The sequence below is a fragment of the Oncorhynchus tshawytscha genome, linkage group LG12 (genome assembly GCF_018296145.1).
Source record: "Oncorhynchus tshawytscha isolate Ot180627B linkage group LG12, Otsh_v2.0, whole genome shotgun sequence".
Taxonomy (NCBI): domain Eukaryota; kingdom Metazoa; phylum Chordata; class Actinopteri; order Salmoniformes; family Salmonidae; genus Oncorhynchus; species Oncorhynchus tshawytscha.
This window is the reverse complement of record NC_056440.1, coordinates 32,764,418-32,777,791: the sequence shown is the minus strand read 5'-3', so window position 1 is coordinate 32,777,791 and position 13,374 is coordinate 32,764,418. Positions and strand designations below refer to the sequence as shown.

General features: G+C 39.1%; 1 protein-coding gene and 1 long non-coding RNA gene across 2 annotated transcripts; both read right to left on the bottom strand.

Annotated features, from left to right (window-relative positions):
• Positions 1-432: 432 nt before the first annotated feature.
• Positions 433-3,686, bottom strand: LOC121847938. Its single transcript, XR_006084822.1, has 2 exons — positions 1,934-3,686; positions 433-1,823 (listed from the first exon to the last, which is right to left on the bottom strand). It is a non-coding gene; the product is annotated as an uncharacterized LOC121847938 (long non-coding RNA).
• Positions 3,687-7,687: 4,001 nt separating this feature from the next.
• On the bottom strand, positions 7,688-10,870 carry LOC112262979. The gene is made up of 2 exons (XM_024438899.2): positions 10,709-10,870; positions 7,688-10,257 (listed from the first exon to the last, which is right to left on the bottom strand). Exon 2 carries the CDS (start codon positions 10,224-10,226, stop codon positions 8,916-8,918), a length of 1,311 nt encoding a protein of 436 aa, XP_024294667.1. The 5' UTR covers positions 10,227-10,257; positions 10,709-10,870; the 3' UTR covers positions 7,688-8,915.
• Positions 10,871-13,374: the final 2,504 nt, after the last annotated feature.

Genomic DNA, 13,374 nt, shown 5'->3' with positions numbered 1-13,374 from the left:
TGTGGCTGTCCTCATGAGGGCCAGTTTCATCATAGTGCTTGATGTTTTCTGTATTCCTCCCGTAGCTTGTCACAAGACAACTGATTGGCTCAAATGGATTTATAGGGAAAGAAATTCCACAAATGAACTGTTAATTGAAATGCATTCCAGGTGACTACCTCATAAAGCTGGTTGGAGAACTTTAAAGAATCTCAAATAAAACATTTTTTTAAATTTGTTTAACACATTTTTGTTTACTACATGATTCCATATGTGTTATTTCATAGTTTTGATGTCTTCACTATTATCTTACAGTATGAAAAAAAATAATAATAATAATAATTCAACCTTGAATGAGTAGGTGTGTCCAAACTTTCGACTGGTACTGTTTGTAAGTTGATGCCCTCATCATCAGGCGGTTTGTAATAATGTTATGATGGAATGCAGTGTATATAAGACAGGATTTAAGACGGATTTTATTTTTAACAATATGGCATAATATTAGCATTATAATCACTATAAACCAGCAAACGATCCCTTTAGGTATATTATAAATTGTTTGGCACATTTTAGAAAAATGTGACTAATATTTTACAAAGATTATATATTTTGAAAACCGGGCTAAATTGTTTTTGTTATCTGCATAATTTTAATAAATGGTTTTTTTGTATTATCATTAGACATATTCCACCTATTACAGTTTTGTTCTGATTGCATAGGCACTATCTTTGAAACTATATGCTATTTTTGCAAAACTCTACACACTAACCACAAAACCTTACACCAAACCAGCAAAACATTGTACATCTCTTGCAAAAGCAAACAATTCTTACAAAACTCTTCAAACTCTTAAAAAAAAAATGTTTTTGCGTCAATACAGTACACACAAACCATCAATTGAATAAGCACACTAAGCACCAATTACCCACTGATTGTATAAATGAAAAACACTTGTGACATTTTCTTTTTCTGTGTGCAGGGCATAGCAGTTTGCAATAACGTTTTGTCATACATGTAGTAAACACACATACACACAGGTATCCAAATATGTAAAGTATTGATGTGCATTCCGTACATAACACACTATCAATACAAATAAGGGGGAAAAGTATTTTTTTTTCCTCAAAATGTCTTAACACTCCTCAAAACAACAAAAGTGCAACAGAAGAAAACAAAAAAATTTGTGCTAGAAAAAGTTTTTCATTTTTTGGGGGCTATATCTCAACTTCTATGTGGGTCTGGCCATAAGATCACATGCAATGTTGTCTTGACCTAGGCAGCGTGGAAAGTATTGCCTGGAGTGCCTTATCCAGGCCTGGCATGACCCCTCATCGATGTCTCCACAAGCCTCCTCCATTACCTGTAGAAGGGGTATGCGCTGTTGGGGATAGCGATGATACACCTTCCAACGCCATGCAGAGAAGAATTCTTCAATAGGATTTAAGAACGGAGAGTATGGTGGGAGATTGAGTGCAATGAAAAGTGGGTGACGGTGAACCAATTGCGGACCACAGCAGCACGGTGGAAACTAACATTGTCCCAGATGATAACGTACCTGGCTGCTGTGGCCCCTGGTCATTAAGGATTAGTCTGTTGTGGAGGGTGTCCAGAAATGTGATAATCTGTGCAGTGTTGTATGGGGCTAGGATTGCATGATGGTGAAGGACGCCATTTTGACTAATAGCCTTTGTTATGTTGCCACCACATTGTCACGGGACGTTGATAATGGCACGGTGTCCGATGATATTCCTGCCGCGGCTCCTTGTTTTTGCTAGGTTGAAACCTGCCTCGTCCACAAATATTAGCTCATGATGCACGGCATCTGCTTCTAGCTCCATGACTCTCTGAAAGAGACAAGACAAAACAATGTAGCACAGTATGAAAAGACAGGGATCAGTCAATATGATGTAGTACCATACACTTCCAGTACCAATGATAGGATAGTATAGCTTACCTGCACATATTCATATCGCAGTTGTTTTACACAGTCTGAGTTTTTTTCGAAAGGGACTCTGTACATCTGCTTCATCCTAATTCTATTGTGTTTCAGTAGACGAGACAGAGAGACTCACTCTGTTGACGTTTTGGAATATGGTGTTATCTGCCATTATGTGGTCCTGCAGTTCTGAGTCTGCAATGACTATATTTACAATATGGGTCTCCTGCTCTGGGGTGAACAGTCAACCTCTTCCAACAGATACTGGTTTTCTTGCAGTTCTGTAAAAACATTTGAATGGTTTTAGTGATAGATCCTTCTCATGAAAGTTCAGTACATATTACTGTACCAGTAAGACCACAGCACTTAGTTACTTACCGGTTCTCATTTCGAAATATCCGGATGATACCTGCAACAGTAGATTTGGTTGAACCTGTTGGCCAGCCTCCCTCATGCTCATCCTATGGTTGACAACATGGTCAACCACAGTCACTCTGATTTCATCAGTTATTGTTTTCCTGACTCCCCTTCCTCTTCCCCATCCTACTTCACCTATTTCTCCTCCTCCTCCTACTTCTTCACCTTCTCATACATCTTACGCTCTGTCCAATATTGTCCAAACCAAATGTTTACTGTGGCCTATTTATAGTGCTCAAGTTCTGATTTGTAAGTGAACTCATTATCTAAAAGAGTTTTCACGTGTCAATGTGGAAAGGCAATTGGTGAAAGTGTAGCAATGTAGAGACCAATGTTTACAGTTTTGCTAGAAGTGTGTTATTAAATTGCAAACTGAGTGTAAAGCAGTGAGTTGTGTTTACAGTTTTGCAAAAAGTGTGTTATAAAATTACAAACTGATGTAGAGTTTAAGCATTTAGAAAAAAAACTGTTCTGAAAGAGTACTGTCAGTGTCAGACTAATCCAATCAAAAACATTGCAACTGTTTGGCAGCTATATTGGCAAACATGTACCCTATGTTTAAATCAGCAATAGCTGGTTTTCATTCAATATGGTTTTCAGTACATTTATCTATATGTGGCCCAATTCAGACTTAGGAAATGTACATCTTTCCTACGCATGCCTTTTCTACAAACTTCTCAGTTGTTATTCAGACTTACCTTATGCAGGTGTTTAACAGGCTTTGCAGGCGTGGCTCCCTGGGCTGAATACATTTTATTCAACTGCTGAAAACCCTCCCACTTGCTAGTCAACAGATTTTCTCATGGAGTTTTCATTCAATTGAGTTTCCACTACATTTATCTAAAGCCATCCCTTTAAATTGGCATACTGTTAATTAAAATTCTCAGACTCAGAGTATATGGAGAGCATGGTTCAGAATATTAGGGATCAATTTAAGAAAGCCATGTAAATAATAGGGCCGGGACAATACCAGTATCGTGATACTTGTTCATATCATGGCAAGGAAACAAAACATTAAGTGGATTTCACTTCTTTAGGAAAATAGACCTAATTTTGGAACAAACATCATTATGTTGTCATCCAGAATCACATTTATTTATTTTCCAAGCTATAGCACACATGATTTTACATCCAGCAGGTTTTTAAAGGGCCAAAGAGTTTGGTCTGCTTCCTGTTTTAATTTTTGTCATGGAAAAAAAACACTGCGATACTGGTATCATCCTGGCCCATCCTGGCCCAAGTAAATATAAGCATATTCATCTCCTTTTCAGCACCAATTGGTAGACTTAAAAATACTCTGAATTGTGAACTCAGCAAAAAAAAGAAAACATCCTCACTGTCAACTGTGTTTATTTTCAGCAAACTTAATATCTGTAAATATTTGTATGAACATAAGATTCAACAACAGACATAAACTGAACAAGTTCCAGACATGTGACTAACAGAAATGGAATAATGTGTCCCTGAACAAAGGGGGGTCAAAATCAATCTGGTGTGGCCACCAGCTGCATTAAGTACTGCAGTGCATCTCCTCCTCATGGACTGCGCTAGATTTGCTAGTTCTTGCTGTGAGATGTAACCCCACTCTTCCACCAAGGCACCTGCAAGTTCCCGGGGAATTTCTAGGGGAATGGCCCTAGCCCTCACCCTCCAACCCAACAGGTCCCATACGTGCTCAATGGGATTGAGATCCGGGCTCTTCGCTGGCCATGGCAGAACACTGACATTTCTGTCTTGCAGCAAATCATGCACAGAACGAGTAGTATGGCTGGTGGCATTATCATGCTGGAGGGTCAAGTCAGGATGAGCCTGCAGGAAGGGTACCACATGAGGGAGGAGGATGTCTTCCCTGTAATGCACAGCGTTGAGATTGCCTGCAATGACAACAAGCTCAGTCCAGTGATGCTGTGTCACACAGCCCCAGACAAAGACGGACCCTCCACCTCCATCCCGCTCCAGAGTACAGGCCTCGGTGTAATGCTCATTCCTTCGACGATAAACACAAATCCGACCATCACTCCTGGTGAGACAAAACCACGACTTGTCAGTGAAGAGCAATTTTTGCCAGTCCTGTTTGGTCCAGCGACAGTGGGTTTGTACCCATAGGCGACGTTGTTGCCGGTGATGTCTTACAACAGGCCTGCAAGCCCTCAGTCCAGCCTCTATCAGCCTATTGCGGACAGTCGCTCTGCATTTTCACTGGCCACTGATGGAGTGATTGTGCGTTCCTGGTGTAACTCAGGCAGTTGTTGCCATCCTGTACCTGTCCCGCAGGTGTGATGTACCGATTGGGGTGGTTAATTTCTTTACTTTCAAATGAGGAGAGAAACTTTTCACACAAGTCAAAGTTATACTTAAACTAAATCTTTAATCACTTATTAATAAGGGAGCAGGTCAATACAACGCACACATATAAAGTTAATCAGTTGAGTGCTCTACGATAATGATGGCTGGTCATGGCTGGTTGACGATTCACGCTCAGGTGATTCGTTGAGAGCCACGAGACCAAATTACAGAGCTCTTTTATAGCCAAGATACACCTCTTCCAACCTACATGACGAACAACAGATATATATTGAATGAGTCACAAGGTTAAGATTTGAATGAAAGATACCTATAATACATAGCAGACAGTATCTGCTGTGTCAACAGTTTTCATTGTGTAGAGACCAGTGTCTGGCCCTGTATAGACCAGAAACATTAACTCATGCTCTAGAATGCTCTTTAGGTTTTATCACCCAAAAGACATTGTAAATCTCCTGTCAGTGTTATGTCCCAGAGGCCCATCCTCAGTAGAACACACACAATATATAGAATACTCTTCTGTTGAATAAAACAACCATTTGATGCAATAAAATATAACAATCTTGCAATTTTTCCACCATACATTCCTGTGCAGGTGTTGTTACACGTGGTCTGTCACTGCGAGGACGATCGGCTGTCCGTCCTGTCTCCTTGTAGCGCTGTCTTAGGCGTCTCACAGTACGGACATTGCAATTTATTGCCCTGGCCACGACTGCCATAACTGTGACCTTAATTGCCTACCGTATGTAAGCTGTTAGTGTCTTAACCTCTCTGGCCAAAAGCCAGTGAAAATGCAGAGCGCCAAATTCAAATAAATTACTATACATAATCAAACTTTCATGAAATCACACATGTAAGATACCAAATTAAAGCTACACGTGTTGTGAATCCAGCCAACATGTCAGATTTCCAAAAGGCTTTTCGGTGAAACCAAACAACGCTATTATCTGAGGGTAGCACCTCCGTAAACAAAGAGAGAAAACATATTTCAACCCTGCAGGCGCGACACAAAACACAGAAATAAAAATATAAATCATGCCTTACCTTTGACGAGCTTCTTTTGTTGGCACTCCAATATGTCCCATAAACATCACAAATGGTCCTTTTGTTCGATTATTCCGTCGATATTTATCCAAAATTTCCATTTATTTGGCGCGTTTGATCCAGAAAAACACCTGTTCCAACTTGCGCAATGTGACTACAAAATATCTACAAAAATTACCTGTAAACTTTGCCAAAACATTTCAAACTACTTTAGGTATTTTTTAAAGTAAATAATCGATAAAATTGAAGACAGGATGATCTGTGTTCAATACAGGAAGAAAACAAACTGACGCTACCTTTCTGGTCTCGCGCCTCTAACAGTATACTTGAAGTGACCCTCGTTTTGAACAGGGCTACTTCTTCATTACACAAAGGAAAAACCTCAACCAATTTCTAAAGATGGGTGACATCCAGTGGAAGCGGTAGGAACTGCAAGAAGGTACCTTAGAAATCTAGATTCCCAATGAAATCCCATTGAAAAGAGTGAAAAAAAAAATCAGAATGGTTTTTCCTCTGGGTTTCGCCTGCTACATAAGTTCTGTTATACTCACAGACATGATTCAAACAGTTTTAGAAACTTCAGAGTGTTTTCTATCCAAATCTACTAATAATATGCATATCTTATCTTCTGGGGGTGAGTAGCAGGCAGTTGAATTTGGGCATACACTTCATCAGGACGTGAAAATACTGCCCCTTGTCACCAAGAAGTTAACGACCGTTCCACAGGTGCATGTTCATTAATTGTTTATGGTTCATTGAACAAGCATGTGAAACACTGTTTAAACCCTTTACAATGAAGATCTGTGAAGTTATTTGGATTTTTACAGATTATCTTTGAAAGACAAGTCCTGAAAAAGGGATGTTTCTTTTTTTGCTGAGTTTATATTATTTAGGGTTAGGAAAGTATTTATGAATAATAATAAAAAACTTTAAGCACCAAATATATTGTGGAATAAAAAAATACAATGGTTTGATTCATCCTGAAAGTTGCCATATTCAATTGTTCAATCCACAAATTATTGGAAGGTGAGAAAAGTGTACAATAGGGGTTGAACAGTAGTCCTATAAATCTACCCTAATAATCCTCATTAATCATGGAACTGTGATGACAATGGTCCAGTCGTCGTGAACCGTGCACCAGGCTCCAGGTTTAAACTACTATGTATGGTATGTGTTGCACAATGATTGCACAAATAGACTACATGTCCTAAATTATTGCACAAATTAGCCATATGATAGCTGTTAATATGTTAGCCATATGATCCACTATTGCTAGCGAACTTCAGGAACAAGAATCATAAATCAACTTGGTAGGTTTGGCACTATACTATAATTTGCGCATGGCTACAGAAGCCTATAGCTTGGGTCTCCAAATATAATACCTGCAAGTTATAAGGCCAGCATTTCATAAAATCCAATGTGGAAAAATGATGTTGATATGCTTCAATTTGCTGCCCTATGACTGGTTTCACATTGGTCTCCAGCAATCATAAGGTAAAATAGATTGTAATTTATATTTACAATCCCCTTATCCAAATGGCTTCAATTTACCTAACTCTCATCAATAGCTCTTATCAATTTGTAAACTACAGTGCATGGAGAATGGTGTTATTTCTATCGGGAAAATGAAGGTAATGTTGTTCCAATTGGAACCGTCAGGTTTCGCAACCTTTATTCATTGCGCATAAAGGTGGTGGAATTATGAGGGAATTAAGTCAAGGTCAGAATATGGCGTATCTGTAGAAACACCTTCATTTCTTTGATTTCCACCCCAAACAAATATTGGGTGAATAGCATGCCTTTCTCATGTTTAAGGTCAGAATACTCAGAGAGAAACGTGCATAAAAAGGGAATTATGACCATTTATGCACGCTTAACTCGTCAGAATTACACAGGAAGAGCTTTGAGTCACCATCATTAAGAGTTCACCTCCAAGTCCGTCATTGTGAGTCATCCCAGGTTTCAAAATCTCTAAAGTAGAATTAAGTCAGAGAGTCAGAATGTCAATTAAAACTTTATTATTGAATAAAAAAATGTATTAAACACTAGTTTTTCATTTGCTAGTATATATTGTTTTTCCTTAAGGTCCCAGTATTAAAAAGATAATTACCATTTTCCACAAAAAAAAATTGACATGCCCATTGGGCTAAAAATGGACCAGCCCATCTGGTATTTGCCACAAAATTATTGGCCAAATTGTAATATGTTAGCCATATGTTCCACTATTGCTAGCGAACCTTAGGAACAATCACACAAATGTGACAGAGGAAAGAAAGGTAAAAGATGTAATGGAATGAGGCAATATGTATGGAAACTAACACTAAAGTGACATGCATGTATAACTGATGGTGAATACACATTAGAAGTTTTTGTTTGCTGGTAAATCATTTTTTTCCTTATGGCCAGTCCACCTCCGGGTGTTTGTGAAACAGGAAGAGAGGAATCAGATTAACATATTTTCAAGTTTTTTTCCAATTAAAAATCACTTAACAAATAATGATACACTCTCACAAACAGTAATAGTACACACAACTGTCAAATGGAAATTAATGTTATTAATGTTACTAATTATTCAGTAAATTATTGATAATTGCTGAATAATTGGTTGAAAACTTTACATCCTTTAATATAACGCCACCTTTTTATACACAAGGGGAGGTCCTTGGGACAAGTTAAAAACAGGTTTGTCAAATAAATGACAAACAGAGTTAACCAAAGTGTCAAAACTGAGAATATAAGCCATTTTTGTCTGATATTTACTACCCTAACATATGGAATTGTTTTAAAATAGTAATTACATGGAACATATGGCTGTTTTATTTTAGGACCCCTGGAGGTATAAGAAACAAATATGTATTTATTTGTATTTTTATGAAGCATTGAATTTGGCCTTAATGCTATTAACTCATAGCAGCACAATGAATAACATACTAATACATAGCAAAAAAGATAGTCCAAAAATAAATCAGAAGGAAGTATAGTTTGTAGAGTCTGAAATGCAATCAGGTAGGTATTGGGAAGCTTAGGAAAACATCAGGGACGATCATAATGCAATAATTGTCCATTCACTCCTATTCATTTCATCACGCAGTCATTTTCTGCCAAGTTGGGAGGTGGCTGACCTTACTGTCTAACGAGTCATCAAGGCTTGGCTAGAGCAAAACAGACTATTATTCATATGAAATAGGCCAAGAAACAAAAATGACAAAAGAATGTCAAAATCAGATTTGCATCATCAAAGCAACAGTCCAGATTTCCTTAAAGTGTTGTCAACATTTTGAACTAGCTCCTTTTCATATTCCCACAGCTTTTTGTCCACAAGCAGCTGATCTTTAGTGAGGCTCCCTTGCAGGGGAACTCTGACGTGTACTAGCCGACACACATCAGGTGGTACCCAGAAGGTCTCCCCTAAAGTCTTCAGCACAGAGTGAACAGATGTCTGTACTACATGTCTAGGGTTGACAATCAGTTTGGTAGGGTTGATAACAGCTTCTCTCGAGGGTTCTCTGTAAATATGCTCCAGGATATTGATCCCTGGAATTTCCCTCCATTGTGGCAGTTTAAACTTGCCACTGTCTTCGTAATGGTTTTTGGGGAATATGTGGTTCTCGATGACAAAGACTCCTACTCTGGGGTGCTGGTATTGAAGGTCCTCCAGCAGTAGATGCAAATTGGCATGTTGGTAAGGCATCACAATCTCATCAATGTCATGAAGAAGTACATACTTTGACTGGTACATGTATCTATAGATGCATTCATTCAGAGTGGTCAGCTGCCCATAGTAGTGGAGATCTCCTTTGTGCTCCTCAAACCTCCAGCCTTTGGATGGGTTGAGGAACTGATCAATCGGCCATTCTACTATTTCCAGTATACCCTCTTCCCTGTAGTGAACTAACACTGGTTCCAAGTCCTGACCACAGCTGGTGTTATAGATAACCACTCTCTGCACCCCAAGGAGTTTGTACATCTCCATAGTTTGAACAAACTGCAGGACATTGTTGTAGCCCCCGAAAAGGTTGGAGATGCACACTGTAAAGTTGTATGGAAATATCTTCTCCTCTCTCAGTTCTTTGTTTTGTATGGACAGGAAGTGCTGGTTTTGGTTGGCTTTGATATCTGAATGTATTGATATAGTGACATGTGTCACATTATACATAGATGGACTCTGGCACAGCACATCTGTGGTCACAAAGGGGAATCCAAAATGGTCACTGTGCATCTCCACCTGTGCCACTGAGGCAGGAAAGCAGCCATGTCCACCACAGAAAAAACAATGAAGTGGCTGGAGATCACCTCTTCTGATTATACTAATGATACGGATTGCTCCATCCACTCTGTGGTCTTTGTAGGCAGACACCATTAAATGCTTAGTGTCTTTAATCGGAGTTATTGTTTGATCACTTATGAGAATTTGCCAATGTGTTTTTGCAGGGTATTTGTTTGTATTCAATTTGATATATATGGACCATGTCCAATATAAACATATCACTGCAAAGAATATTAGAAGACCAAACTTAAATTTCAGCATAGTGTAGGCTATGTCCATCAAAATCCAGCTCTGTGATTCCAGACCAGACCTATTGGGGGAGACATCGTTTATTGTTTAGAGCTCAAGTTCTCTTTTTTAAATACAGTAGCTAGCCAATGCAACTTTGTCCTTGTTTTTTTTATTTGCGGACTCAGATGTGAATATTTTAACACTGCAACATCCACATTAAAATATATATATCATTTTCCAAATTAGGCTTTTTTTCCGTTGGGATGCGCATCAACAGAATGTTTTCACTCTAGTGCAGTAATAATACGAGCGATTTATTTCCCGATAAAGTTAACTATGACGAAACACTGGTAATTATAATAACATATTTTAAACGTAATACGGTAGTTGTGAGCTACATATGCTTTTTATCAGCGTAGCCTAACATAAATTCGAGGAATCAATGTATTTACAATTCTCTTGATCAAATGAATCAAAACAATCAAACATACAAAATGTGCCATTTAATAATAATTGTGCAGGCTACATACCTTATTCATTGATGTTTCTTAGCAGGTGACAAACGCTTTCATATTTCAACGTCTCCACATGGTGGACTCTGAGCAAGGGTCGTTCTCGAATGAACGGCTCTTTTTCAATGAATCAAGAACCGAATCGCATCTGTGAAAGAGACGCTAAATTAGTTCCCTGATTTGCCTAGGCTACTGCTTGAATAATCTTCCTTTTTTTGCAGGCGATCTAATAATTATGTCTGGTTAAAATGTATTTGAACTCACATATCACGATCTGACATAATGGTACTCAACTTTTTAGGCTTTACATTCGAGATGTGCTATTTTTCATGGTTTTATTATATTTTTAAGCACTCGTCACCAGTGGATCCAGATGACCAGGGCTGACCGTCGTTATCGCACATACATCATCATTTACAGGACTTTTCCATGTAGCCTACCTTAAATAATCATTAAAATAACTGGTGACAAGAAGTAGGCATACTACTGGCTTGATGCTGAAAAAAGCTTATTGCCTTTAATTGGCAGCTGTAGTGTCGCGGGTAGGGAGAAGGGCGATTAAAGGGGGTGGGATGTGAGGAAAACTGCACTGAACGAAAGGAGCACCGCTGCGTCTTGACAAAGCAGCATATCCCCGGCGCCACGTGAATGAGAAAATGGCCAACAAAGCTGACACACAGCGCGACCACTCTGGAGGGACTCCAGCCTCCCAAGTGCTCATTGCATTGCTATCTGGGAGGCTAGGTACTGAACAAAAAGCCATTTGGGTGCCAAATTAACAGCTATTTTAGGGGAATGGAGCCAAAAGTCCAGCTCATCAAAAAGACTAGGAATGCCCATCACTACTCAGGGCCGGCCCTAGCAACTAAGACATAAGCAACCGTTTTCAACTAACTGTTGAGAGTTATAAAAGTAGATTCTTATTGCCAGCAGTAATATTCTTATGACATTGACAGCAGTAAGATTTAAGTTTAACAGGTTCCTAACCTTAACCACTAACCTTACGTTAGCCATCTAGCTAATGTTAGAGTTAGCTACCTAGCCCCCTAGCTAATGTTAGCCACAACAAATTGGCATTTGTAACATATCATACTGTACATTTGTAACATATCCGAATTGCAATTTGTAGCATATCATACAAATTGTAATTCGTAACATATCACACGAAATGGATGATGGACATCAACAAATGAATACATACCATACCAAACATAACATATCATACCCACTTGAGTGTCCCAGATTGTCCTTTACTATGTTACGTCTACCCCTGAGTCCAGGTTGGTTTTTGTCTTGTTTTGTCAGTCACTGGCAGTTACTCAATTAGCCTGTCAGCTAACATTTCTTAGATTGGTAAATTAGTCTAACCAGTTATTTAAACTCACAGTAAATATGGTCCAATAACCAACCGGGGCTCGCAAAGCATGTGCCCAGGGGCCCTGACCTCCAAGGGGCCCCCATTGATGTTAGTCACTCTCACTCAGATATCATATTAACATGGCATGTCATGGTCAAATGTGTCGAATTGCAGGATTTTTTTTCTCTCAGGTGTCAAGAGGGTGGCCACAAATTATTATTATTTTTTTAGCTTAGGGCCCCCAAAAGGCTATGGCTGGGTCTGGGTGAACTAACCTGTTTATGGAATGGAATGATATGTTCTATCTATGGTATTGAACTCATTGCATGATAACTTAAGAAGAGATAATACACCGCTGATACACTCATTAAATCCCTCCCCTCACAGCACTACCCATCTTGGTTTGAATAAATGACAGAGCAACTTCCAAGATGGCGTAGCAGCCAGGCGTCTTTGTCTTCATCTTGTCGTGTCCCGTGTATATATCTTTTTATATATTTTTTTCTTTGCATATATTTCGTTATAATTTTTTTAACCTCAACTTCAACATACTCTCCTGCAACCCACCTCACCAAAGGTGGTATGGATGTTCTATTTTCTTGACTTTAGAACCGGAACCCCCAACAGAAGCTAGCCAGCTAACTAGTGTAGGGGGTGGGTCCCAAAGACCCTCCCCATTATTGATTAAGGGGACCTTAAGATTCATATGTTTTGCTGCAGGCCTTATAATAAGATACTGTTGCTGTGTGTCTAAAACCTCTGCCACTATACGTTGCACAAGCTATCTATATTAGTCTTTGTGGTTAAGCCCTGGCTGTTGAGAGAGTGTGCTTGCAGGTTAGGTCTGAGGCAGACTAAAACCATAAACACTGTCTGGTGTTGACATTTTGATCTTGTGTGACATTAGATAATGCTAATAAATTCAGAGAAGCTACTGTACTAGGCTGCCTTATAAGGTAACCTCAGCTTATTGATACACACAGACATTGACGTAGGTGATCATACCACTAGGGAGTGATCACATGTATAAAATCAGATGTGCCCTTAGGTGGAGTGCGGAACTTACTTGGAAATGTGTGCTGTGTTCCCGTTGTCAACTTCCAACTTCTGTCTGCAATTGCATTTATAAATTAATGATTGATTTACTTAAAGATATTGTCTGATTGCTGATTTCACCAATAAGCAAATGATTGACAAGGAACGAACCCCGACACTAGTTATTGCTAGTAGTCAGCTATCCACTGCTAGCGGTCATCAGCTAACCTTTAGCCCGGACAACTCCTGCCAGTCTGCACAGCCCAATGCAATCCAGAGCATATCAGACTTC

Bases quoted from the DNA above. Each gene is read 5' to 3' on its own strand.
- LOC112262979 (XM_024438899.2), bottom strand. From the start codon at position 10,226: ATGGACATAGCCTACACTATGCTGAAATTTAAGTTTGGTCTTCTAATA.